This window comes from Corylus avellana, chromosome 6 (genome assembly GCF_965113065.1).
Source record: "Corylus avellana chromosome 6, dhCorAvel1.hap1.2, whole genome shotgun sequence".
Lineage (NCBI taxonomy): Eukaryota > Viridiplantae > Streptophyta > Magnoliopsida > Fagales > Betulaceae > Corylus > Corylus avellana.
The window spans coordinates 898,278-924,857 of NC_142495.1; the positions used below are offsets into that span (position 1 = coordinate 898,278).

Consider the following 26,580-nt stretch of genomic DNA (forward strand, 5'->3'; position numbering starts at 1 on the left):
GCTTTGAAGATTTACCCAGTAAAAGTCGTAGCAATTTTTTTCTTTTTCTAGAAGATAGGTACAAAGGTCCTTTTTAATTTTAGCCTTTGGATCATTTCCTTTAAATCCTAACCATAGAAATCTTATCACCAACTTGAGCTGCAAAGCTCTTTTTTCTAGGAGATTGGTACAAAGCTCTTTTTATTTCTAGCCTTTAGATCATTTTCTTTAAATTCTAACCGTAGAATTCTCATCACCAACTTGAGCTGTCATCCATTACCACATAAGGTTGTCATCCTGACTCATCCAGTAGCCCATCATCTCAATTCTCATCTTGAAGAAGCAGCGCTCTAGTTTGTGATACTCAGCACCTTGAAGGCTCTCGATCTCGCATCTCACTCAGTCACTCTCGCCTCTCAATCCTCTCGGCTCTTGATCTCTCATCTCACTCAGTCACTCACGCCTCTCGATCTCTCACTCTCACCTCTTTATCAACCCCGACCCGACCCGCAAAACCCGCACTTAGTTAACCCGCACCACAAATACCCGACCCGCGCGGATCTTGGTCATTGGGCTCGGGTGGCGGGTTGGAAAATCCCAAACCCGCAAGGTGCGGGGCGGGTGGAAAAAAAATCAAATACCCGCTCCGACCCGTGCCCAGCCCTAGTCATATTATGTTGACATGGCATAGAGTATATGAGGCTTTGCATTTTTTTTCTTATTTTTTATTTTTATTTTTTTTCATAAACAAAGATGGATTTAAGGGTTACTATCTTATGCCAAGCTAGTGTATTGTGAATGTGGTGTGAAAAATAGCATTTCTTCTATAAATGAGTAATATTATTTTTTATACTCATTTTACACCGAGTGACTCGTTGCGTTTTAAGTGACTTTTTAATGTTAGCTAAAAGAAATAGAGGAATGACTGACGACAATATTTTTCTCATCTCATCCTATAAATTCAATAGATCAATTATTAGATTTGTGAATTTTACATAAATTCAATAATAAATTCATCAATTTACTATGTAGATGGTTAAAATATTATTAAAAATAGAATGAATTATATTATTTTTTTTTTAAATAAAAAAAAAAGTCACTTAAAATATATCACGTTAGCCAGTATAAAATAAGTGTAATAAATGGATGTAGAGAATAGTATTACTCCTTATGAATATATAACTCTAATAAGCGGATTCATATAAGCATCCCTTATCATAACTAAATAACGTACTCTAGCTTCCTCCTTATTTGAAATAAGATTATCTCTGTTTATAGTGAAATCTAGATAATTTATAGTTAATATTTTGTTTTGTAGTATATGGGAAATGTCAAGTTAGTTGAAAATTTTAAATAACGTAGCAATATATTTATTATATAATAATATATATTGTTTTATATAAAAAAAATATATATATAATTTACATCATGAAATAGCTTATCTCAATTTTCCTGATAGGAATGATTCGCCCTTTTTTCCTTTTTTTCTTTTGGTTTGGTCTTGCATCCGCTTGAAGTTCTTTTCCCATTTATAAATTATAATGTTTGGGTGCTGATGTAAAACGAGCTAGGCCTAACAAAACCATACATGGCCCAGATTCACAGCTCATTCTGTCCAAAAGATCAACCGGGCCGGTAACTTTTTCCACAGTCATGCCAGAATGAGAATTTCGTCCAATAGTAGATACATCGGGCCGGAAGCGTGTGGCTGAGTCAACAGCCGACCAGGCGACCATCACCAACATGTTGTCCTTCAGCTCTTGGAATGCCACATGAAAATTAAGATTAATTTAAAAGATTGCATATATTTTTCATCGGATGCTAAATCTACGTAGAACTTATTATATTAGAGCCACGTGTCATGTGAGTTTTTTTAAAAAAATTATAATAAAAATTGCAGTAATTCAAGTATTTTACTTTGGAATAAAATGCCAAACAATCAGTCCGACTTGAAAACCAGAGAAACAGTTTGTCCGTATTGAACAAAGTTAACGCAAAGGCAATAAAGGCTTTCTTCGGTTTCCAAATTGCATTTATGGTTGCAATCCACTCCTTGTTTAGAATAAGATTGGCTTTATTGAACTTTTAGGTTTCAAATCACTTTCGGGATTAGCCCAATACATTTTGGTAGCTCTGCGGTCAAATTAGGCCCATTTCTCTCTCTGTCAATGAATAAGAGATTTTAATGAGAGCCTAACACAGAGAAAACGACAAATGTGGATAGACTCAGGGGCCCAACATCTGCGACAAGTAACGAAGGTAGCGAATAAAGCCAATAGCTTCGCAAGAAAAATGGTGTCTACTGCTTGAGCCTTGAGAGACGTTTTTAAGAGTTCATTAATCATTGCTAACAGAAGGGAGGAAAAAAAAAAACTGGTTTAGTAAATTTTACAGTATTTAACGATATACGTAGTATTATATTATTTGAAAAATTTTATACAACGTGATAGCATAAACAATATATAATTATAGATACTGTTAAATACTTTAGAGTCAAACATTTTAGAGACACACAAGAACAAAGGCAGAGTTTAGTATGGGCACGAACTAAAAGCTAATAAATTGTGTTGTTAGGGGCGATAAGCAAAAAAAAAAAAAAACTTATAAATTATTATTTTTTACCTTCAACTTTTTTTTTTTTTTTTCCTTATGAGTTGGGGGGTGGACATGGCCTATATAGGCCACACCTTCCTCCGTTTCTAAAGACACATGTCAGTTTATTAATTTTTTATCATTCTATGTAACCCAAATTTCTTTTTTAAAAAAAAACTTTATTCCATGACCAACAAACATTTAAATCGAAAAGGGTGGATTCTTTCATGTGCACAATAATGAAGCCCACGCACCCAAACACATGATATCACTTTTGATTTGTTGAATAAAGTTTTTCTTTCACATTAATAGTAAGCACAAGCTTTTCTTTTTTCAAGCCATTAGTAGAAAGTCGGTCTAGATCATTAAAAAAAAAAAAAAAAACGGTGGATGTTCTCAATTCATTCATTGTATTGTGGGTGTGTTAAGCAAAGGACATTTTAATTATATATATATATATATATTTTTTTTTTTTTCTCAAAATTAACCAACAATTTTTACTTTTTTATATAAAATATTTTTACTTTTTGTCTTGTATCAATTAAATTTGCTAAAATTTCAATCCACCTTTTTTTTTCAAGTCATTTAGCAAAGACACCCAAGGTGCACACATTACCGTTGTTTTCAGAATCTGATATGATGGGAGTGTCCTCGTCAGGATCTAAAACTCAACGGGCAAATTCAAAAAGGCAAATAGGGTTGGTGAGAGACTGGGGAGACTGAGAGCCGTAGTGGGTAGGGTACACTAGTCTGCTGTCCAGTGAGTCTAGGACTGTTGAGTGGCACGTCATTTACTACAACAGTACCAACCTCAGTATCTCGATAAGGTGGGACCACCCGACCGTTGCTGCATCCATGACGTCAGCAAGCACATTTAGGAAGAGAGAGCGTTGATAACATCACCGGACACAAGACGCGCTTCCCGATACGCTCCTTTATGATTACCCGGTTTGAAATACGGAGGCGACTGGAGACTGGAGTGGTCAGAGTCTCAAAGCTCTGGAGCTGCGACACCAAGATGGAAACAGATCCGCAGAGGCAAGTCGTAGTCGGGTAAATTGTCGTTGATTTAACTCAACTACTGTGAAGCTCAGAGAAAAAACTTAAAGATGTGTGTAGTTTTTTGGGGGCAATGGAGCAGTGGCTTGGCAGGCTTTAGCATTGGGTGCCGATGCTTTTCACCAGGGTCCAATTCTTGCGAGGGCTTCTTTCCTTGAATCAGGAACACCGGGGTCCCTTAAAACATTGAACATGAAAAGCTTTCGTATGGAAAATCTACTGATCGAGACAAAACTTCATCATTTTGTACCTTATGCAATTGACACCCATCAAAAGAAATTAAAAAGAATTGCCTTCAACACTCAAGTTTTTCAGGGGAAAAAACAATTTTGCGTGATTGTGTCCATGGCTGCCAGCCTGCCACCTTCAATTTCCATTACTCGCCTTGTACACAGTGCGTGGTAAGAAATCAAACAGAACTCAGATTCTCTAAAGATTTTTCTTCCAATTTCTCGAATTTATAAAAAGACTTGTTCCGATGCATCCAAACTCAGGACTCTCTTTTTCATTCATTGTCCGAATTGCTTACTGTTTGAGCAAATTCAAGAAATCCAAAACCACTCAGATAGCTACTATAAACATGTTTGCACCTCGTCACCTGGATTAATTAAATACAAAAGATGAGGGAGATTCGTTAATAACCAAAAAGTCCATCTCCTTTTCAAATCATTATGGACTAGGATTTACAATAATTTAATATTGAAATTGCTAATAATTTTAGCATAAATTAACACCATTCCTATGAGTGCATTTTCCTCTAAGAGCCAACAAAGGGGCATTCCTCTCTCTCTCTCTTGGTCTTGGTTTAGCATCATATATCGATTTGGAAAAAAATTAGATTGGGTGTAATGCGGATTAAGGTGCTACTCCTCAGGGTTGTGGGCTGTGGCTATGGAGGTGGGGGCTACCACTTTCATTGGCTTCCATCCCAATTATTTAATAAGTCCAGTCGAATATTAAAAAGTGAGTTTTAGAAAACGTGGCAAGAGGAAGCAAGTGTTGTCACTGCTTGAAAGTAGCAGAAGCCTATCTCCATTGAGTGTGTCAATTGAAAGAGGGTAGACAACTCAAATGTTGCAACGATTGTGAGAGAACTCATATGAGATTCACTAGCTAAATAACTTTTGAATTATTTAGCCACTCTTTTGGGCAGATAACTTCCAAATGAACTATCTCGCAATTATTATCGAAATCATTAATAATTTGCTGGAAATTTCAATCCAACAACAAATTATTCAGGTTGCATGATTTTCAGAGTGTTTTGAAGCCAAATCTTGACGAGTTTATAAAGTTTAAAGGTTATTGGAGCCGATTTGTATAGTTTAAAGACCAAAGGAATAATGAACACGCTTGTGCTTAGCCCTTATAGCACTCACATTAGGCTTAACCAAAAGGTTATTTTGACTGCCCTATAGTATAAAATACCAAAAAATAGCTTCTCAAACGACTATTCATTTTGAATAAATATTTGACTATCTGCTTGATTAATACCTTTAAAAGATCAATATGATCTTCTAAATAAAATAGTAAAAGCAAGAAATAAAATTTGATATTGAGCAAAGAATTTGTTAATGTTTTGTGAGATTGTTAAAATTTTAGAGAAAATTTAGAATTTATCCTTTGAACTACAAATAAACACACAAACCAAAAGTCACAAAGTGCATTTCTTAGTTAAATGGGACCCTCTGCAAATCAAATTTGTAAGTACTCAAACATGCATTTCACAATGACCACGAGAGGTCACATCACTCGGATTATAAAACGGCAAATATCATGCAGTCCACTGCCTCCCTTGTCATGCACTGGCCCATAGATTTGTAGATACATACAAAGAGGCCGGTTTCTCCACCCCTAAATTCATCTGTGGGACGCCGAAAGATGTCAAGTGCCCAAGAGAGATAGAAAGAGTGAATGAAAGGTACACGCATTAAAACTTAAAAGCAACACTCGAGAGGAAAATTGGCCCATAGAATGGAGAAAAAAAAAAAAAAAGACTATTGGGAGGGAAGGGAGGAGGGCCCTTACACAGCTCTGAAGAAAAATAATAGCAGGGCAGAGGAAAACAAAGAAGAGGATTGAGAAGCGACAATAAGGGGAAAGATCGTTTGGCAGGTTACCTACTCAAACAAATTCATATTATTGGAGGCCTAAGTCTTCTATTCTCATCACAGAATCAAAAGAAAAACGTCTAACATAAGTAGTCATTATCAAAAACCAGTTAATGAAATTACAGCCTCAAGCACTATTTACAGAACCTGCGAGATAATGACACGCCTTAATCAATCTCAAAAAAATACAATTGAGGCAAATCAAAAGCCAATCAAAGTAAAAAAAGAAGAAAAAAATACAGAGAGAGAGAGAGCCATCCCCGGATCAAAAAAATCTAGTATCTTGGCCAATAGGGACATGGGAATTGAACTAAAATCACATCATGGATTTAAATTTACATACAAAAGCAAGGACACCAAGGAAAAGAAACATTTTTCCTTTTCCCCTAGATATGCAATTCCCTTCTTTACAATTTGCCATATTCTAAGACCCAAACATGTTACATAAAACCAAACAAAAAAAAAAAAAAAAAAAAGGAAAAACAACATTATATAAGGATGATGAAGTCAAAAAAACTAAAGCACAAACTGCAAATTTAACAAGCAGGGTTTAGGCCCAAAAAAAGCTTCAGAGGTTGTAGAAATGCAGTATTTGAATGCTACTAGATTGCAATGAATACTAACTGTAATTTCGGTAAGCATGACTAAGTTCCATAATAAGCTGATCGTCAATGGCGTATAGACACTAAATGGTTCCACATCGGAGAAAAAAAGACCTGGTGGAAACTGTTACCAAGCTTGAGGCCAAACCAGTCAACGCCAAGAAGAAACAGTAAGAAGTGGGACTTCATTCCATGCCAGAGAGAAAAACCCAGGTGAAGATTCAATCAGAGAGTATGAGGAACTGTAATTGTAGTTCCACAAAAGGATCCTAGCCTGACTAACTGCGTAATGGCTGAGGGCTACGGGCTCGAAACCGGAACTTTCCATCAAAACCCTCCACTGCTCCTTGTTCTCCATACGCACTCTGCTGGTTCCCAGTACCTCCGGTCCAATCACACCGGTGATTCGACGACCCAGTAATAGTCTTTCCATTTGTAGCCTCTCGGGCGAGTCTCGGGTCAAGTTGGGTTCCAGCGATTCGAATACGGCCGAGTAGTACTTCAACGCATTTTTGAACCGGGGAACAAACCCGACCCGGTTTAAACTCGCTTCGTATTCGCCCAAAGTAACGATTTCTGGGTTCAGCGACTTGGCCAACCGGAGAGCCGTTTCAACGGCGACTGGAGTTTCGTCTAGTAGATTGTACAGTTGAAGCATGAAGTTCACGGCCAAGGTCTCGTCCGGGTCGATACGGAAGCTCGCCTCGTTGAGCTCCTGAATCGGGGTCAGCACGGGCTCAAACTCGAAATTTATTCTGAGAATATTAGCGAACTCGCGGAGCCGGTTTCCGGTGGCTAGCAGAGACGCCGCCGGAGATTTCCCCAGCTCTGGGGCGGGTATGCCCGAGATTCGAATAATAGTAGGCTTACCGGTGGACCGGGTTGCCAGGGCTTGTAGAAGCGCGGCCCATTGAACCCCTTGCACGATGCCAAAATCCACTATGTGAATCTTGGTTGCCCTCTCCGTAGCTTCGAGTATCGCTTGGTTGGCTGTTAAATGCGAAAATTTTGAGTACGGGCACGCATCGTTAAGAGCTTTGTAAGTGAGCGTGAAGTCCTCAGAAGTGGTCTCTGCTTCAATCACAGCGGAGCTGTTTTCAGCCGGTACGGATAGTCTGCGGTATAGTGCCTGATAGAAGTAATAGGCCACCCTCTCAATCGGATCTCCGTGCTCTGACACCGATTTCCCGAGCCCAATCAGCGATTTCACGGCACGGTCAGGCGTGGACTCCGCAAGTCGAGCACAGTCGAGGAGTTTTCTTAGCAGTGGCGGTGCAGATTCGATTTCCGGTGATGAGCTAGACGAGACGCCAGCGACGTCGTTCTTCTGTGGGCTCGGTGGCTTGGAGTCCTTAATTGCGGCCGGAGGAGACGGCGCTTGGGACGGAGGTGGGGTCCACGAGGGGACCTCGGGTTGAAGCGGACTCTTCTGAGTATCCGTGAAGATAACTCGGTTGAGATCGGACGGCGGACAACAAGCAACGCTGACTCGACTGGGGCAGGTGGTAAACGGATCGGCACCGTAGAGTCCGAAATCAGCATTGCTCTGCCACGCGTCGTATCCGGAGGGCAGATTGGAACTATCCGTTGAATCCCCACCGCCCATTAAGCTCTCCATCCACTCGTCTGAGTCAAACTCGCCACCCGCTCCACCACCGAAATCAGAAAACCTGAACGCAGTCGTCGAGTGGTGCTCCAAGTTCGGAAACTGAAACCCGGGCTCACCCGTATCTGCCCCACCGCCGACTTGAAATGGGTCGGCGAACCCGGTACCAGTGAGCCCGCCGAAAGCCGAATTCGGAGAACCGGACAAAGAGTGGTGAGTGTTGTTCCATGGGTTTAGCGAGAGAGGATTGAGGCCCAGGAGTTGCTGTTGCTGGTGGTGGTGGTGGTGATGGTGGTGGTGTTGCTGTTGCTGTTCCTCTCGCTGTTGTTTCTGCTTGATGACCTGCTGAGCTATCGCCATGAGGTTCCCACTGTCCGCACACATATATGCCATTCTCCGGCCAAATCTCGCCGGTAAAAAACTGCACTTACATTACCCCAGAAAAGATCAGTAAGAGAGCAAGTGTTGGGTGAGCATTCAGAGTGATTTATAGTCAAAGAAGAGAGACATAGAAGCAGGGAGAGAAACAAAGTACATACACTAGTGGAGGCCCAGAAACAACGGGATCTGAGAGTTAGGTCTGCTCAAGCTATAGACAGCGAGAGAGAGCCAGAGATTTTGGATGTACTGTAGCTCTACAAACCGCTCCAAATCTTTTACGCATAGAAAAACAGAGAAAGGGGAGCCTAGAAATGATGAGAACCCTAGGACCCTTACCCATAGAGCGCCCTTTCTTAGCTCTATGAATCTCGCTAGCTGTGCGGCAATGCATGACGTGGCTCCCATACGACAAGTGGGGCCTCTATTCCTCGATAGGACAACACCAGGTAATCAACGTCCACGTGTACCACTTTCCCCTCCCGCTCTGTTCGGGAACCTTGACATGAGCAGCGGACCCCACTCCCTACATCTTGGTCATTGACACGTCGGTATACGGTGCTTCGGTGTCGCCGTCTTCATGACGTCATTCTCTGTGATCCTTCGGGAAGCGCAACCCAATCCTCACCGCTCATTTTGGCGATCGACAACAGACTGCGCTGTTGCTTCTGTTGACGGGAGACAAGAGTGATCATTTCACGCGCTCATTTAGCCGAACATTAAATCATCGAGCTTGGTTAATTTATTTATTATTTTTTGTTTTAACACTAGCCGAACTCGAAGTTAAACCGTATTAGATAATTTATTCAATGTTTGTTTACTTATTTTTTGAATTCAATTAATTTATAAATAAATGTTGTGATTGTTTAATTTTTAATTTTTTAAATTCTTACTAATTATTTGTCATTTAATTTTTATTAAGATTTATTATTTGAGTAATTTGATAAATTAACTTAATTTTTAAATAATTTAATCTCGAGTTTATATATTTATTTTATACCATATATATACATTTGTTACATACACACTTATATATACACAAATACATATATATTTTTATCAAGACTTATAATTACAATAATTCGAACTATATCCATTACATTATGAAAAAAATTCATAATGTTCTCATTGCAAAGTTAAAAATAATTTTATAATAATAATAATAATAATAATGAAGTTATGTAAGCTTATATAAGCCTAGCCAAGTTAATTCGTGTTTGGCTTATTTAATAAACAACATATTTTTTTCAAACTATGTTCGTTTAATAAATAAATTGTTCCAAGGCAAGCTTATCGGAAACGAACTTTCACGAACAACTTTAAAATAGTGATAAGTGTTTAAAAATATACTAATTCTTATATACAACCCTATATATACAATAGCTTATTAATTTTTATTTCGTTTATACTGATAAGTGTTTAAAATATACTAATTCTTATATACATTTTAATTTTCATGTGCATTTTTAACATAAATGTTTAAGATAGTGAATGTTTGATATTTAAAAATGCATATATTTTGAACACATAATAGTTTAAGATATTGAATTTTTTTTTTTATTTATTTATTTTTTTTTATAAATATAGAAGAAAAAACTCGACTTCAATTGATAAAAAGAAAATAATAATAAAATTTTTTTAATATATTTTTGAAATTAAAAAAATATAAAATATAAAATATAAATATCTTTATCCTTTTCACTGTTTTAGATTGACAGCAAGTCTAAATAAATAATGATTATTAAGTTGAAAGTAGGGATAAAAAGAGAACGGAAAGGTTAAAAACGGCCTTAGCCTGAAGTGTCAAATGGTAAAGTGGAGGCTTTGCCAATTGGGGTCCGTTCTTTTTGGGCGGCTGGTTGGCCCAGTCGGACCACATGGGCCCCAGGTGCCGAGGACGAGTGAGGAAAAAAGAGGAGCGGTGGGGTCCACATGGGTATTATCTGGGCCAACCGGAATGCAACAACTGAAAAAGCAACGGTGGAGGGTATTTTGACGGGGCAGACAACAGCCAGGCGAAAGCAACTACACTGTGTCACGGCTCGGTGGTAGTGTCGACCACATCGAAGACCCTGAGTCAACTTGCAACATCTATGTGATGAGTTTTTTTTTTTTTTTTGTTATTATTTATTTCTTTTGGACGAATAAAAAAATTTATTTATTTATTTGGTTTTTATGTGTTTATTTATTTGCTCTTCTTTTTTTTTTTTCTTTTTTTTTTTTTTTTAATTTATTTGTTCTTTCTCCACTGTATTTGTCACAAAGCGTAGTCTTGTCCTGTGATTGCTAAGTGCACTAATGAAGCTATAAAAAGAAAATGATTTTGTACTAACCCATGTGCCACTTTCATTACCAACGTTATGAGTTCACCTCCCTACTTTCAACTTGGATATGACTAAACCCACACATTTTAGCCCCTGCTAATTTTCTGAGAGCAAATATATATATATATATATATATATATATATATATAAATTAACATAACTATTATCAAACAACTTTTTATTGTTTTGTAGACACTTTCAAAATAATTTAGAAAGTATTTTCTGTTATTTGGTTGATTCCGAAAATCCATATCATTTTTATTTAACCTTATATAATTAATAAAATTTATTTACTACAAGATATAACATAGAGAAACTAGAAGATCAATTGATCGGATAAATAAAAATTTTATGAAAAAAAAAAATTAGTGAAATTCGAATTTTTTTTTACCATGTTCATGGACAGATTTTGTGGTTTGCTAGTTTTTATGAACACACACATAGCATCCAATTTCTAATAATATTGACACTAAAATAAGTGGGGAAAATGGATCATTGTGATTTAGTTGCAAATAGCTCCCTTGGGTTTAAAAATGATTGAAAACTCCCTGTGGTAAAAGCAAAAAATATAAATAGGTCTTTCAATGCGTTTTTAATTTGAAAATTGGACGGATCGGAGTTCATTAATGTGCAATGTTAGAACCAATAATATTATGACAAATGTCATTTAGAATTAAAAAATTAAAAAAACCAAAACAAAAGAATAAATAAATAAGTAAGTAAAGGGGTGATTCAACCACCATTTCAACTGTTTTGAATAATCTAGTAAAAAAAATTTATACTATCCCAAACATTTTTGTGCATTTTCCTAGATAATGTACATTATTTAGACAGCAAAATACTAATGCTTGATGCCTTTACCTTCTTTTAAGAAAAATGCTAATGGGTATTTTCAAATATTCACCTCTTAATATTCTCTTTATTATTATTTTTTTAAGAAAATAAGTCGATGTAAATGTGCCACATAGATAAAAATAGACACTTAAAAATACTTAATAGCATTTTTCTTCTTTAAAAGCTGTAAAGTAAAAGGAGGTTCCTCTAATTAATACAAGTGTTTACTCGTTAAACAGCTAAATTAAAAACTAGACGTCTCTATCCGCGTCCCTGGTTGGATGATTAGACAAGAAATCAAAGCAATCCATTGCTAGCTTATCTCCTAATTCCTAAAGGCCCACTAATGCACCCCATCCCTACTTTTTTCTCACTTTTCTTTTCATACTTCTTTACCAAGTTTCCAAATTTTCAGTTTCCCAAAACCCATAAATCCCATTCTTACCCTGTGGTAAAGTTTTACTCTAAATAAGTTGGAAAAAAAAAATATTTTACCACTATTAAATTGTCAAATATTTTTAGAGCACCTGATCCTCACATGTATTTTCGTGTTTTATTAATCTTAATAAAAATGATTGTGAGAATTACATATTTTAAGAACAAATATCAATATAATAAATTGAGTTAAAAAAAAAAAAAAACTATAATTCAAGTTATTCAACCTATTAAATTGGCATTTGTCTTTAGAATACATGTTCCTCACATGCATTTTTACGCTCTATTAATTGTATTAAAAATACTTATGAGAATTACATATTTTAAGTTTAAGAATATATGTTAGTTTGATAAACTAAGTAAATCTTTTTTTTTTTTTTTTTTTGAAGAAAAACCTTATCCAATTCCTTTTTTTGTTTTGTTTTGTTTTTGTTTTTGTTGTTTTGTATTTTTTTTTTTGTTGAAATAGTTCAATCCTAGTAAGATGCGAAGGGCCTAAGGCCACGGAGTGTGGAGGGTGAAATCAAAGTAATGCGTGTGATTTGATGGAATCTTCCTAAGCTCATTGAAATAAACCAACGGACGTTGCAAGGTGTTAAATTGTGCTAATTATCTTCTACATGATAAATATCACCAAGGGCTTCATTAGAGTAGGGCAGAAATATAGTCGAAAATTTCTTATAAACTCAGTTATATGAATTCCTACAATTCAACTTTTAAAAAGTAAAACGTGAAAGCACATGCTATTATTATCATTTTTTTTTTGGGCTAACCCCACCCCCCCCCCCCCCCCCACATTTTTTCCCCTAAGCTATTGGTTCGTTTCCTAAGCAAGAATTAGTGCCTCCAAAAGGTCTCAAGAACTATAAAGTTGATAGAAGTAGATATATAGAAACTACTCTATTTAGGACATAGCCATTAGTCCTAATCGTATTCCTCCTGCTACCACAAAATAATTCAATTTGGTCAAGCCTCACGAGAGGCATTAGTGTTATGGTATCTGCTATCTAGCTGTCTGCCCCATTCTAAACAAGCCTTAGGGAGTTAAGTCTTCCAGCTCAAGGGATACAATTCAAACAAAAAAAAAAAAAAAAAAAAAAGGAATTAAAGGGCATTTACCATACATTAATTCATATACTACCGTGAAACCATGGGCAAACCATCCTTTGGTTTGGGGGTAGACAGTAGCTCTCGAAATTTTAAAAAGTCCTTTATTTATTTATTAATTTATGAATTAAATGGATCTCCATAAATAAATTTTTTTATATATATAATTTTGCCTCCCCTCATGCACCTAAAATTATGGTTCCACCCTTGCTGCAACTATTTGCCAAGCATGCATGATATAAATGGATCTGCAATATTTAGGATTTTTTTTTTTTTGTTGATAATATTTATTTAGGATTATGCACGTCAACATGTTGAAATTTCATGAGCAGCTCGTATGTCTTCTATCAACTATGTGATTTAGGGCCAATAGTAATAAGTGTATGCAAGAAACATTTGTCCACCTGAAATTACGTACAGAAATGATGAAATGGAGTTGAAAATGAAAGCAGCGTCGACGATGACCATTAATCGTGTAATCTTCCAAAGACTACTACCCATTCAGAGAATCATAGTTTATTAGTGTTTTCTGATTTATTACTTCTTTGAGATGTTTCTAGTTCACCTACTGACTTTTTATTTATTTATTTATTTATTTTTGTTGTCTTTCTTCTTCTACGTTAAGAGTGTTTTTATTCATGAAATGCGGATGGTCCTAGAACTTGATTTTATTAAATATAATAGTAAATAATTAAATTCATTATTTACTATAAATTTATTTTATTTTTATAAAAATAATAATAATTTAACATAATATTTGAACTTTAATTTCACAGTTTATTTTTATTTTAATTAAAATAATTTATGTGTTAGCTAGGCTTTCTTTTACATTTTTAAGAAATTGCGAGGAAAAAATAGTGATGTTTAGTTCTCCATTTCTTTTTTATCGTTTCCAATGTAGCTTTCTTTGACTAGTTGTTTTCATCTTTCTTTTTTCCACTTATGACTTATAGAATCTGACCAATGGCTCTACTGTCAGACTAGTCTACAAACGTCTCTACCAAAGAAGCTAGGAAAGCATTATATATGTATAAAATGCGCACAAAAGATATGCTGATAATAGTATCTGATACAGACTACAGTAATTTGTCAACAACTTACTCTCACCGTCTTTGCTATTGACTACCGAGTTGTTTATTGGCATCCTTACCAACTAAACAATTCATGTGGCTATGAACTTTCAAAGATGCTGGCCTCAATCAATAAGATGTTTGTAGTAAATAAAAATAAGAGATCTTTTTTCTTTTTTCTTTTTTTTTTTAAGGAAAATATGTTTTTAAAATTATAACTTTAGGGCATGTGTAGTTAGCGTGGGGATAGAGAAATTCATATCAAAACAGTCTTTTAATCAGTATAACTACGGGAAGTAGGAGATGTTCAACTACTTCTCACATTTGGGGAAAACCCTAGAAGCCATCTCTTGACTCTTCTCTTTAGAAAATAGGATCTGCTCCCTTTTTCTCTCCCCTTCTTGTACTCCTTGCTCTACCCCTCCTCCCTTTATTTTTATTATTATTATTATTTTTTAAAAAAAATTTTAAAATTTTAAAATTTTATTTATTTATTTATTTGTTTATGTTTGTAGGTATTCTTTAACCAGATGAGCAGCTTCGGCCTATCCAGATCTTTCACCATGTTGTGTCATTCATCACCTCTCTGGCCGTTGCTGTTACTTGCTGGTTGTTTGTTTTTTGTTTAAATATAAAAGGTTTCTTCTCTCTAGATTTGCCCTCATGAGCGATAATAAATAATTAGGTGTGAGGGTTTATCGGCTGGTTTAAATACATTTTGTTAAGAAATTTGGCTACATTTAGTCTGTTCAGAGCAGATTTGCTTTATAGTGTAAGAGTTTTTAGTTCTGCTATGTAAGAGCTTTATGCTCATAATCTTTCATCAATAAAATTCTCAAATTTCCTTTAAAAAAAAAGAAAAAAAAAAGGAAAAAAAGGAGATGTTCAACTTGGTGTATATTTCTTTCTTTTTTATTTTGTGAGCAATTTGCTGTGTATTTATATTGTATTCCAATCGCCGTTTAGCAATGACAGAACTTTCAAACTTTTATAATAGTCATAATATACTGTAAGATAAAAACAAATTTCAAGTAGTTATTTAAAACGTTCTTTTGTAAATCATGACGCTTGGTGTTTCTTCAGTCAAACTTGCAATGAAGCGGTGGCCTCATCCAAAGACTGCTTTATTAGAAACAAGTAGGCGAGTCCGACACTAGTGGCTTTTAATTGGACTGGAGATAGAGAAAGACGTTGGTATATGGTAGTGCGGGACACTATGCATTTGACAAATTGAATAAGCTACTCATGACTTTCATCTACCATTTCAATATATTTTACACAAAAGAAATACTACTAATTAGTCATCATGACAATAATCAACATTTAAATCATATAACATAATGTTTTCAAATAATATATAAGCCCACTTGGCATAGATGATTGATCTTTGTCTGTCCCATGATTGTGATGTTTGTGATTTTGTTAATATTAGGGACTGATCTTCTGGATTAACCTTTTATTATTATTATTAACCAATAAATCATTCACGTGTGTTGCCCTCATTCTTCTTCGATACTTGATTGGCTCCATCTCTTTATTATATTTTAAGTGTATTTTTAACCTTAGTTAGATTTGATAGTTTTTGATATAACTTGTCAACTCAATACAAAATTAGCAAGTTAAAACTCAAAGATTTGACATGTTTAATTAAATGAATTAAGTTAAAATTAACATATATAATCTTATATACATATCTCAATGCTACATAAACCTCACACGCAGCACACATCCATGTTTTGGCCCCAATAGTTTCAAATACCCAGCAAAATGGTGCACTATCACACTCTAAATCAATCACCGAAACAAAAGATCGAGAGAAAGAGAGAGAGAAGACCGATATACTATAATTATATTTCCTCGAATGCATTAGAGGTCAGGTCAATTTGTTGAATCTTGACCACTCAAGTAAAAGTTATTTAAATCATCATTAAGAGAATCAGGAGAAACTCCTGTTGATTCCTCTTGTTGGGCAGGAGGATGTCTCCCCTTGGTGTGAGGATCATGAAGTTTTTGGCATTTACTATATCTCATCTGGTGTTCAAATGTTGCCACACATGAAAGATAGCCTATGTTCTAAAATCTAATGGTGAATATGTTGTCAAGTTATTTAAAAAATTTAAATAGCATGGCACTATATACAACATTAAATGTAACAAAACAAATTATAAACTATGAAATAAAACCTTTTCATTTCACTTTAAATATATATAACCTTGTATCATAATTTCCCAACCATTCACTATAATTTCTGAAATAGACTTACCTCTTGAACCTGCAAATAGCGCAATAGACATTTTACAAGGCATCTTTCCGTGAAATTCAAAAGATAAACACCACGCACCTAAGAATGAAGCCAACATCATGTGACCAACAGTAACTTTATGTTCCTGATATGTCACTAGGGAGTGAAAGATGCAGCAACCAAAACACACACGCACAAACCATAACAACTGCATTCTATCATGCAATGACGGAACCAAACCACCAGTTAATGGGAATAACATGGAGTTATTAATATCAATCACAATTTATAGAGATAATTATTTCTTGCTCCGAGTCCAAGAAATCACTTCAAGTTCAAATAGCATTTAGGTGTTGTAGGCTCTCAGCGAAAACAGAAAGTTCTGCCCCTCCTTGTCATATCTATGAATTCTGCGAGCTCTTCAAAGCATACAATCGATTATTAAACTATCATGCACTTTTGCAAATACAAACCAACTTTAATTGAATGGATCATAGCAATTTAACACTGATAGTGCAAAAATTAGTGTCAAAATGCTGTACCTACAACCATTTATTGCATCCATTTTATCTTGGGAGTTATTGCATGCTAGTAGAGAGACATCCATATAATGCCACCTCGCAGATTTTTCGAGCAAATGTATCAATATACACGAGCTTTAGGTGGGAATGACTCGATCTCATCATCTAATGTGTTCAAGTGAACTGGCCTGTAATCTAGCCGGACTTTCTCATTCTCCCAATATCTGCAAACCAAAATGAACAGAACTCAGTTAAATTTTTTTTGAAGCAGAATAAACAATTACAAATTATCGTCACAGTGATAGTAGTAGTAGTAGTAATAACAACATTAACAATTAACTTGAATTGGAATTGTTGATGAAACCAAGTGATGAAGAACGCATGCTTTGTTTGGCTTTTCATAAAGTTAGGGTGATCGTGGTCTGTTTTACTTTTCAGTGATGTTTTCAGGTCCTTTTCCTAGCAGTTGTAGAGCAACTGTTTGATCTTTCAACCGGTTACAGTAAAGAGGTATAAAGATCAGGATGCTCATAATAATATAATAAATCATTTATAACACAATGAGGAGCAATTAATACAAATAAATTTCTTGCACCGATATTACTGATATAAGAAAAGCCTGGGATCAGGACTAACAATAAGTTAATTTAGTATGGGCAGGATTATTTTCAACACCACAAAATATGAAAAATATATATGACGTCTGCCACTTCAAAAAATTGGAGAAGCTGCCTTCTCTAACTTTTGGATGCCATTTCAGTTGGCTCCAACAAACTAAGCTTGTTCATCCAAGATATGCACATTCTTCAGATTACACCAACACCATTTTTTGCTATGGCAAAAGCCACCCCTACCTATTAACATTAATTGAACTTCACATCTTAATTTATTGAATCCATCCATGTTTTCTCCCCCTATTTGATTGTTAGGTGATTGCTCTGTCATCAGACCATACTATTCCATCAACTTGTATAGACGGCACTTAGTGTGCTGCAAAAAGTATAATTAGGGCATTCTCCTTTCCTGTTTTGATCGTCCCAACTTTGGGAGATAAAAAGTAGGCCAAAAGGTAGGATTTTTCTGATAAATAATAATTTATTGAAAGAAAAAGGCAAAACCCTTGTATATGAAAAGTATTCAAGAGAGAGAATCACTCAACAGGTGTCTAAAATCTATAAAGGATCTAACAAACACGAGGACGAGAATTGGGAACAAAAACTACAGCCCAATCCAAGAGAGATCTAAAAAATGAGGATTTTAAACAAAGCATGTTGGACTCGCAATCTTCAAAAAGGCGAAAGTTCGTTTATTTCCAAATGGAGACTCCACAAAAGAAATGCAGGAATAACGTTCTAGATAGCCAAAAGGTGGGATTTTACCACACCCCCCCCCCCCCCCCCCCCCCAAAACTACCCATCAGGATACATGTTAGTCATCCAACAGACTCAATTGTTACACCACAAACCACACAAAAAGCTCTCCAAATCAAATCTGCTACGACAATGGCAATGTATATCCTTGATTTCAACTCAAAACCATTCTTCTAGGAGGATAACTTACCCCACTGTGTGTTTCATCCAGTTCTCATCATCTCTTTTCTGCACAACCAGAGCAACTTAATTCATTATACAGAAAAGTAAGATGAAAGGGAAAGCATCAACTTCAAAAGAAACAAGACTAACCGTAAAATCTTCACGAGCATGTGCTCCTCTGCTCTCTTTCCTGGCTTCAGCAGAATGCATCGTGATACAAGCATTTATCAGAAGGTTTTCCAACTCTATAGTCTCTATCAAGTCTGAGTTCCTGTCAAAACATTATAGAAATTCAGCTGAGAGTAAAAATAAATGAATTCATGTAAAAAATATTGATCATCAAGATCCTTATCCCAAATGTTTACCATATCAAACTCCGATCCTTCAATTTAACATCATAAAAGCTCTCCCATGTCTTGTCAATCAATTGACAACCTGCAGAAGCATCATAGCAAGAAGATGGTAAAGAGGCTCATTACTAGGGCTGATTAAACGGTTTAACAGTAGTATTGGTTTCCAACCCATGTAAAGATTTCTACAAGGAAAACACAGTCTGTCTTATGGATTGAGTTGTAAGTCTTAACTTCAAGTTGATGTAAAACAGTTACTCTATGAAATAGAAGCAGAAAAACAGTACAAATGGGAAACCAAAACTTGCAAAAGGTACCTTCTTCTAACGTTTCCTGTGTACGGAACACAGCAGCATTACTTTGCATTACTCGTTGCATATTCAACCGAATTTGTGAAGTTGGTATTGAGCCATTTGAATTCCTTAATTTGTCCAGCCACGCAATAGTCTTCTCACCGGCACCCTTCTCCAAAGGTTTTTGTTTCTCCCCTACACAATTTTAAATGAGTCATCTTTAGTTTCCCAAACATATTTCATAATAGAGTCTCTCGTAACCTCAACAAACTTGCCTGGTCTGTGAATCTGGGCAACTCTATTTGCACATGCTCGTCCAAAAACAACAATGTCAAGAAGGGAATTTGCACCAAGTCTATTGGCACCATGAACTGACGCACAAGCTGCCTCACCAGCAGCCATTAATCCAGGAACCACTGCATCTGGATCATCACCGTTAATGGTAACTACCTGAGGAACAAAAAGGCATACTGATAAGAAACAAGCAGATTTGCACAGAGGAACTACCAATCGGCTCTCTGATAATTTATAATTGAGGTGGAAACATAAATATCATCAAATAATAACAGTATCTTAACAACTGACTTTAAGACGAAAAATTGAAGTCTTAAACCACTAGATCTATATGTACTTTATTTATCATTTAGAAGCAATGAAATGTAAAGGAGAAAGTGAAAAAGATTTGACCCTCGCAATATTTTAATACCCCAGCATTTATTTTGTTTGTTGCCTGGGTTATGCCCAATATTAGAGACTGCCTTACTGGAGAGTCAGAGAGGGCTAGTAAGCAAAGTACAGGAATTGTAAATTAGCAGGATACTGCCTTCATCTTTGATAAGGAAATACCACAGCTTTTAAGGGGCAAGATCCTAATATAAGATCTTAAGCTGGAAGTCTTCTCTTGGAATCCAGTTTATCCGATTTCCTTCAAAGGTTCTATTGATGCAATCATTGCAGGTGTTAATTTCTCCAGTTGAGTAGAAGCTTTCCCATATACAAACCATGTACTGGGGCTTCATCCTTTTCTCCACTTTTCAATTGAAATTCTAGCTTATCTAGACAACCGGCCCTTCTGTTCCTTAAATTGAGAATTAACTTAATATTGAGTATCAAAACCTCAGCAAATATTATTAGTCATTGACTTTTACATGATATGAATTATAAATCATACGCCTGAGTTAGTTGGACATATTAAGTTTTTTTTTTTATAAGTAATCAAAAAATATCATTAAAGATTATAAGAATAGATTTATCAAATACAAGAATCAATTTATAGAATATTAAAATTAATTTCATAGGGCCTACTTTATGTGACTTTATTTAAATCATACCTCGCCATGGTAATTAGTGGGAATTCCACCCATGTTATAGTGCACAGTAGGTAAAACAGGAATGGGCTCTTTTGTAACATCAACACCAGCAAATATGGCAGCAGTTTCAGAGATACCAGGAAGTCTCTCCTGTAATACTTCGGGGGGTAAGTGATTCAAGTGGAGATAGATATGGTCCTTCAAAGGTCCTGTGGAAAATTAGAGATCAGTTAGAAGGAAACACAAAACAAGGTATAGAAATTTTAGAACCGAGCTGGTACTTACCACAAGAACATACACACACATGATCAGTATGTATATATATCCTACACGTATAGTTATCATGAGTAGTTATTAATCATTGATTTCATGGAACAATGACCAGAAATAATTACTTTGTGTAAAATTTTGGCATAAATCAATCATCCAAGACCTGTAAGACCTACGCTTTTTTTATTACTGGACAAAACAAGGCCACTGGGATGAAAAAGATAATTCGAGCATGTCATACCTACGCCACGACCCTCCCGAATTTCCATAGTCATAGATCTCGAAACAACATCTCTTGATGCAAGATCTTTTGCAGTAGGGGCATATCGTTCCATGAATCGCTCACCTTCACTGTTCCTAAGAATACCACCTTCACCACGGGATCCTACAAGTGGCAATAAAAATGACAAAAATATTTGCTTAAAATAACAAAAGATTACCGCAGTTAAAATCATAAGGAGAGGAAAACTACAGAGGGTATGCAACCAAAATCAGTGGATCTCCACAAAAACTCAATAAGTACCAACCTTCAGTGATGAGGCAACCAGCACCATATATACCGGTTGGGTGAAACTGCACAAACTCTAAATCCTGTAGGAGGGATATATCAGCAAAGGAAATATAAATAAAAATTAATAATAAGATAACAAGGCAAGTCAACATAGAACTCCAAGATTGAGAAGCAACAAAACAAACCTCGAGCGGGAGCCCAGCACGTGCAACCATGGCGTTGCCATCTCCAGTACATGTATGAGCTGAGGTTGCAGAAAAGTACGCTCTACCATAACCCTGAGATAAACACAATGTATGTGGACATCAGATGAATTTCATTAACAACTCCCCAGCAAGGAAAGAAAAAACGTAACAATCATAGTACCCCTGTAGCCAGAATCGTAGAAGCAGAATGGAATCGATGTAATGTCCCATCCTCCATATTCAATGCAATTACTCCTTGGCAGCTACCTGAATATCCAACAGAAACAATCACAAAAACTTCCCATAAAATCAACAAACTTTCTCTTTATTCGGGTTTCTATGAGTGCATTTGAATCACCCTAAAAAATTTAGTCACATATTGGGAAGATGAATTGTCTATACATTGAATGAGTGGATTATAAAAAGTGTTATAGGTGCTAAGTCCCACATTGGTTCCTTATTAGGTGAGATTGGGCTTTATAAATAATTCTAGGAAGCTCCAATTACAACTTGACCAGTCATTTTGGAGTGATGACACAAATATGGCTAGCACTTTTCCTGAATAATTACAAATGGTATTAGAGCAACATAGTAACACCATGGGGCGTTGAGACACTATATAGTGTGGGCCCTGACAAGGACATCAGGTATTTGAGTGATAGAGATTGTGACACCCTAGAAAGTTAGACCCACATAGGAATGATGAATTGCCCATATTGAATGGGTAGATTATAAAAGGTGTTAAGGGTGTTTATCCCACATTTGCCCCTTATAGGGGCCGAGCTCTATAAGTAATTCTAAGGAGCTTTAATTGCAACTTAACTAGTCCTTTTGAAATGATAGTGCAGATCTGGTTAGCACTTTCCCTGGTTCATTACAAAATTGCCCAAAAAAAAGGGAACTGAGTAACTCCTAAAAAGTCTACACTAGGCAAAGACAAAGACAACATCTAAAAGCCACTTATATGCAAAGATTAAACAAAGTACTGATCAAAGTCAGCCTCAGGCAATTTCAAAGAACCCCTTGATCAATATTCTCTAAGCTAGCACATATTGACTTGAGAAACCTGTTGTGGAGAGCATGGATTTGTTACAAGACCAGATATATATGAAACCAACAAGACATGAAGATATTACAAGGAATAATATAAACAAAGATGATAATACTGCATTATCAAGCAGCTCCAGGGAAAAGCAAATCCACAGATACCATGCAATAACTTACCGTCACTGTTCATTATTAGATCCAAGGCAAAATATTCCACAAAAAATTGGGTATTATGTTTCATAGCCTGGCCATAGAGAGTATGCAACAAAGCATGTCCAGTTCGGTCAGCAGCACATGCACAGCGATATGCCTGTCCACCTATAATAATAGAAAAACAAAAGAAGGAAAAATCAGACAACTTAAAATGCAATCATGAGAAAGAAGTTTAAACTCCAAACATGGATGGAAGCATCACCATACCTTTTCCAAAATTAAGGCTTTGACCACCAAATGCACGCTGATATATTTTTCCATCTTCAGTTCGAGAAAATGGTAATCCATAATTCTCAAGCTCAATCACAGCTTTTGGTGCCTCCCTACACATATATTGAATGGCATCCTGATCACCTATATGAAACGCAATCCCTTTGCATGTTAAGAATAACCAGAACAAACAGACCTAAAAAACTAGATAAGAATTCTTGCAATGGATGTGACAGTGCAGGAGGCTCATGAACTCAACCATTTAGAACAAGCCATATGGTTCCCTCAAAAAAACATTTCAAATTAGTTCTGTTCAAGGTAAACACACCATTACATGGAGCAACCACTATAATGCATAGCAGGAAAACACAGGGCATTGCTCTGGGAAGACATATGACTGTATAATGTGCCCACTACGTCAAAGCACTCTAAACCAAATGTGGAAGAAGCCAAACATGAGAAGACTTTTATCCTCATTGTAATTCATATAAGACAATATTTTGCTTCATACAAGCACCCAATCGGTATATTACGTACGAGTGCTGTAAATAAAATGACAGATTTGTCTGTTTAACAAGGAACGTACCAAGCCAATCACTTCCCTTGACTGTGTCATACATGTGCCACCTCCAGTCATCTTCAGACATGTTTCCCAGTGCAGCATTTATACCGCCCTATACAGATTTCAAGTATGACAGTTAGGCAAAGGATCCAATACATTAACAGCTACACTGAAATAGTGACATTAAGTTAATGAAGAGACATGCAAAGTATACGTTTGATTAAAAAGGCAGAAAGCCCAACTTGGATAATGGATGTGGAGACAGGATGAAATTATGAATGTGCAAATGGTGAAGAAATAAACAATAGCCTTTATTGATCTATGTAAAACAAAGAATTCATAATTGTCATTCTAGAATGCTCCAGATATAGTGCAAGGAAACCAAAGAATTGAAATGTAATGGCCCAGATAAATTATATTGACACACTGCTTATCATTCAGCTTTTCAGAATTCAATGCATAAGATCAACTGAAAACTAAACACTCCGTGCTTCCAATTATTAATATAAAAAATCTCTGTGAAAGTAAAATCCTTAAGATGGCTTTAGGTTGACCAATAGAGGCTACATACTGGCTTAATTTTAACTTCAAGTAAGAACTTAGAATTATCAACGAGTCATGCAAAACAGACAGCCATGATCATAATGCTAAGAAATGCCAGTGACTAAATTTGACAGAACAATGGAAACAACCTCCCAGTGCATAAATTTCAATGACTATCTTATCCTACAACCACTGTACCCATAATGACAAACACATATCCAAAATCATATTTAAAGCAAGGACAGAGCAAATTACCAGTGTAGTACAGCATAAACAAATCTTAGTTCTAATATCTCATACCTGAGCAGCAACAGTGTGCGAACGAGTAGGGAAGAGCTTTGTAATGCAAGCTGTATTGAATCCATGCTCTGAAAGCCCTATGGCTGCTCTTAGGCCAGCACCACCAGCTCCTACAACAACGGCGTCGTATGTATGATCAACCACAGTGTACGAGGAGCGTTCTGCAGTCTGCCACAAGCAAAAGCGTTTGCAATCAAAAGGCATGAAAACGTAAATGCATGCACATTGATAACAAGAAACGAGATGAGCCAATAGAATATTGCAAGAACTAGAAATTTGAAAATTCATAGACTAAATTCAAATAAAACACTCGCGGTAGCTTATGCTTTAAGCATAGGAGAGGAATCAAATACAAATAATTCAAAAAGAAAAATCAGCTACGTCAGATAGTGAATATTAATGCTGCATGAAACTCCAAACAGTAGAAAATCTAAGACGCGTAAGCTCATATTCTCTAATTTTCCTCCAAGTTCTCGGCAACCAATCGGTCAGAAAGTTTTTTATTTAAAAAAAAAAAATCATCTCAGAGACAGATCAAAATCAAGTAAAAGGACGTCGATCACAGAAAGAAGCACAAATACCGTTCAGAATCCAAACATCCAAAATTATCCGTCAGAAAAGAAAATCAATCAGATAAAGAATGTAAACCTTCGCTCACATATTCCAAAAAGCTAGGAGACCAAAAGATCGATGAACGCATTAACCCTAAAATTTAACCATTCAAAGGTGAGAGAGAGAGATATCGCACCGAATCAGAGGAGAAAAAACGTGAAATGTGAGATCTGAGAGAGTCATTAGAGAGCGATCTCCTGGAAGAAGGGACACGAAGTCCTCGGGAAACGCACCGCCACATCTCGCTCTATCTAGCTATGCTACCTCCGGCTGTTCGGACTTTTGGTGGTTTTGTCTATCTCTGTCCGCTGTAGCTGTGGAGGCGAAATGGGAATTAAGGAGCTGCTGAAAAGCACAGTCGAGGTGGCCAAATGGCTGACGCATGTGATTCGGAGAACCCTTCTGTCTGCCCCTGATCTTGAACTGTATCTACGGAAATGCCACTCGGATTATTTTAAGCAAACGTCTGTTTTTTTTTTTTTTTTTTTCATTGTAATTTGAAAGAGAAATGAATTACATCTCATAATCGTTACTATTTTATGAATGTTGATGTGGCTGTTTTAATTTGCATATGAATTTGTTTTTTAACATTGACTTATTAATCAACGGTTGAAACTACCACACTATAATTATGTAATAATAATAAAATAAAAATATATTTTTCAACTCTACTCAAATTGGAAATATTTGCTCGGACTTAAGCTTGCCAACCGCCGACCAGTCATATTTTCTAATATTTGGTTAACAATATACTAACAAAAGTAAATAGGTTAGGTGTTTATTTTGGATAATCATGGATAAATCACAGCTATGGTTCTAAATTGGGTTGAAAAAAATCTTTTAATTCAGTTTATAAAGAACAAAAATAAAAATCATGTGTCACTTATTAGAATAGATTACAAGAAAATTCCAATCTCAGTTCAGTTAGGAATAAAACTTAGTTTCACAACCTCATAGAATTACTTTTATTTAAAAAAAAAAAAAAAAAAAAAAAAAAATTGATTATACAATGGGGTACTAATCATTTTCTCTTAATTCTCTATTTATTCATTGTTACAATGAAGAAACATATTTGAACCAATAAATAAAATAAAATAGAACAATAATAAGAATATTTTTTGATGGATGTGTCTATCTTCTTTGCATCAACAAATTTTACGCAAATAAGAATCCAATGTTAGAATTGATTTTTTTTTTTTGCCACTCAACATCTGAACCGTCCTATCAGTCACCTTTCTAAGCGTGCATGGGTCAACGTTTCATGAGCTGAAATGGTGTTCGCGATGAATAAGGAAACCACCAAGGCTCCTACAGTCCTACGTCGACCGATTACTGGTGCGAAGAGGAAACACGCTGGCGCTCTTTTTAGCAACCACGGACATGATGGAGATATCGCCACGAGGCCTCTAATACCACCACTAACGGCCAAAAGAGTAATGTTTCTTGCACTAATTTATCGAATTTTAGGCAATTAATGTAGAAAATCACTTAAAATACATAATATTATTCAATATAAGATAAGTATGATCTAAAGAGTCGGTGACATAACTATTCATCAACCATTCATCAACCAGGGGCAGGGACGGGCCCAAGTTTCAATTTGGAGAGGGACTAATGGCCAAAATATTTTTGAAAAATGATCAATTGGCAAAAAAAACTTTTTTTTTTTTTTTTTGCCTAAATTTTCTTTTTGTCTTGTGATTTGGGGGGGACGGGGGACTAGGACCACTCTCGGTCCCCCGGGGCCATCATTGCAGGGGGCATGGCGCCTTGGGTTTCAATTTT

The 26,580-nt window shown here is 35.9% G+C and overlaps 2 protein-coding genes across 3 annotated transcripts; both read right to left on the bottom strand.

Annotated features, from left to right (window-relative positions):
• Positions 1-5,929: 5,929 nt before the first annotated feature.
• Positions 5,930-8,722, bottom strand: LOC132186977 (GRAS family transcription factor). Its single transcript, XM_059601108.2, has 2 exons — positions 8,486-8,722; positions 5,930-8,367 (listed from the first exon to the last, which is right to left on the bottom strand). Exon 2 carries the CDS (start codon positions 8,337-8,339, stop codon positions 6,492-6,494), a length of 1,848 nt encoding a protein of 615 aa, XP_059457091.1. The 5' UTR covers positions 8,340-8,367; positions 8,486-8,722; the 3' UTR covers positions 5,930-6,491.
• A 7,840-nt stretch (positions 8,723-16,562) lies between these two features.
• On the bottom strand, positions 16,563-25,142 carry SDH1-1 (succinate dehydrogenase 1-1). 2 transcript variants are annotated; one of them, XR_009440785.2, is made up of 17 exons: positions 24,932-25,142; positions 24,184-24,351; positions 23,365-23,452; positions 22,776-22,922; positions 22,533-22,673; positions 21,490-21,575; positions 21,309-21,401; positions 21,140-21,203; positions 20,854-20,997; positions 20,364-20,551; positions 19,308-19,482; positions 19,057-19,227; positions 18,755-18,824; positions 18,540-18,660; positions 18,418-18,455; positions 16,879-17,081; positions 16,563-16,755 (listed from the first exon to the last, which is right to left on the bottom strand). XR_009440785.2 is itself a non-coding variant. In XM_059601149.2 (16 exons), the coding sequence occupies exons 1-16, from the start codon at positions 25,034-25,036 to the stop codon at positions 16,979-16,981; spliced, it is 1,902 nt and encodes a 633-aa protein (XP_059457132.1). In that variant the 5' UTR covers positions 25,037-25,142; the 3' UTR covers positions 16,563-16,978. The 2 variants fall into 2 exon arrangements, 1 of the variants encoding a protein (XP_059457132.1); XM_059601149.2 differs by having other exon boundaries at positions 16,563-17,081.
• Between the last annotated feature and the right edge of the window lie 1,438 nt (positions 25,143-26,580).

Bases quoted from the DNA above. Each gene is read 5' to 3' on its own strand.
- LOC132186977 (XM_059601108.2), bottom strand. From the start codon at position 8,339: ATGGCATATATGTGTGCGGACAGTGGGAACCTCATGGCGATAGCTCAG.
- SDH1-1 (XM_059601149.2), bottom strand. From the start codon at position 25,036: ATGTGGCGGTGCGTTTCCCGAGGACTTCGTGTCCCTTCTTCCAGGAGA. The intron at 19,483-20,363 runs GTATGATTTAAA...TTTGTTCCTCAG, and splicing joins CCACTAATTACCATGGCGAG to GTAGTTACCATTAACGGTGA. The intron at 19,228-19,307 runs GCAAGTTTGTTG...AAAATTGTGTAG, and splicing joins TGCCCAGATTCACAGACCAG to GGGAGAAACAAAAACCTTTG.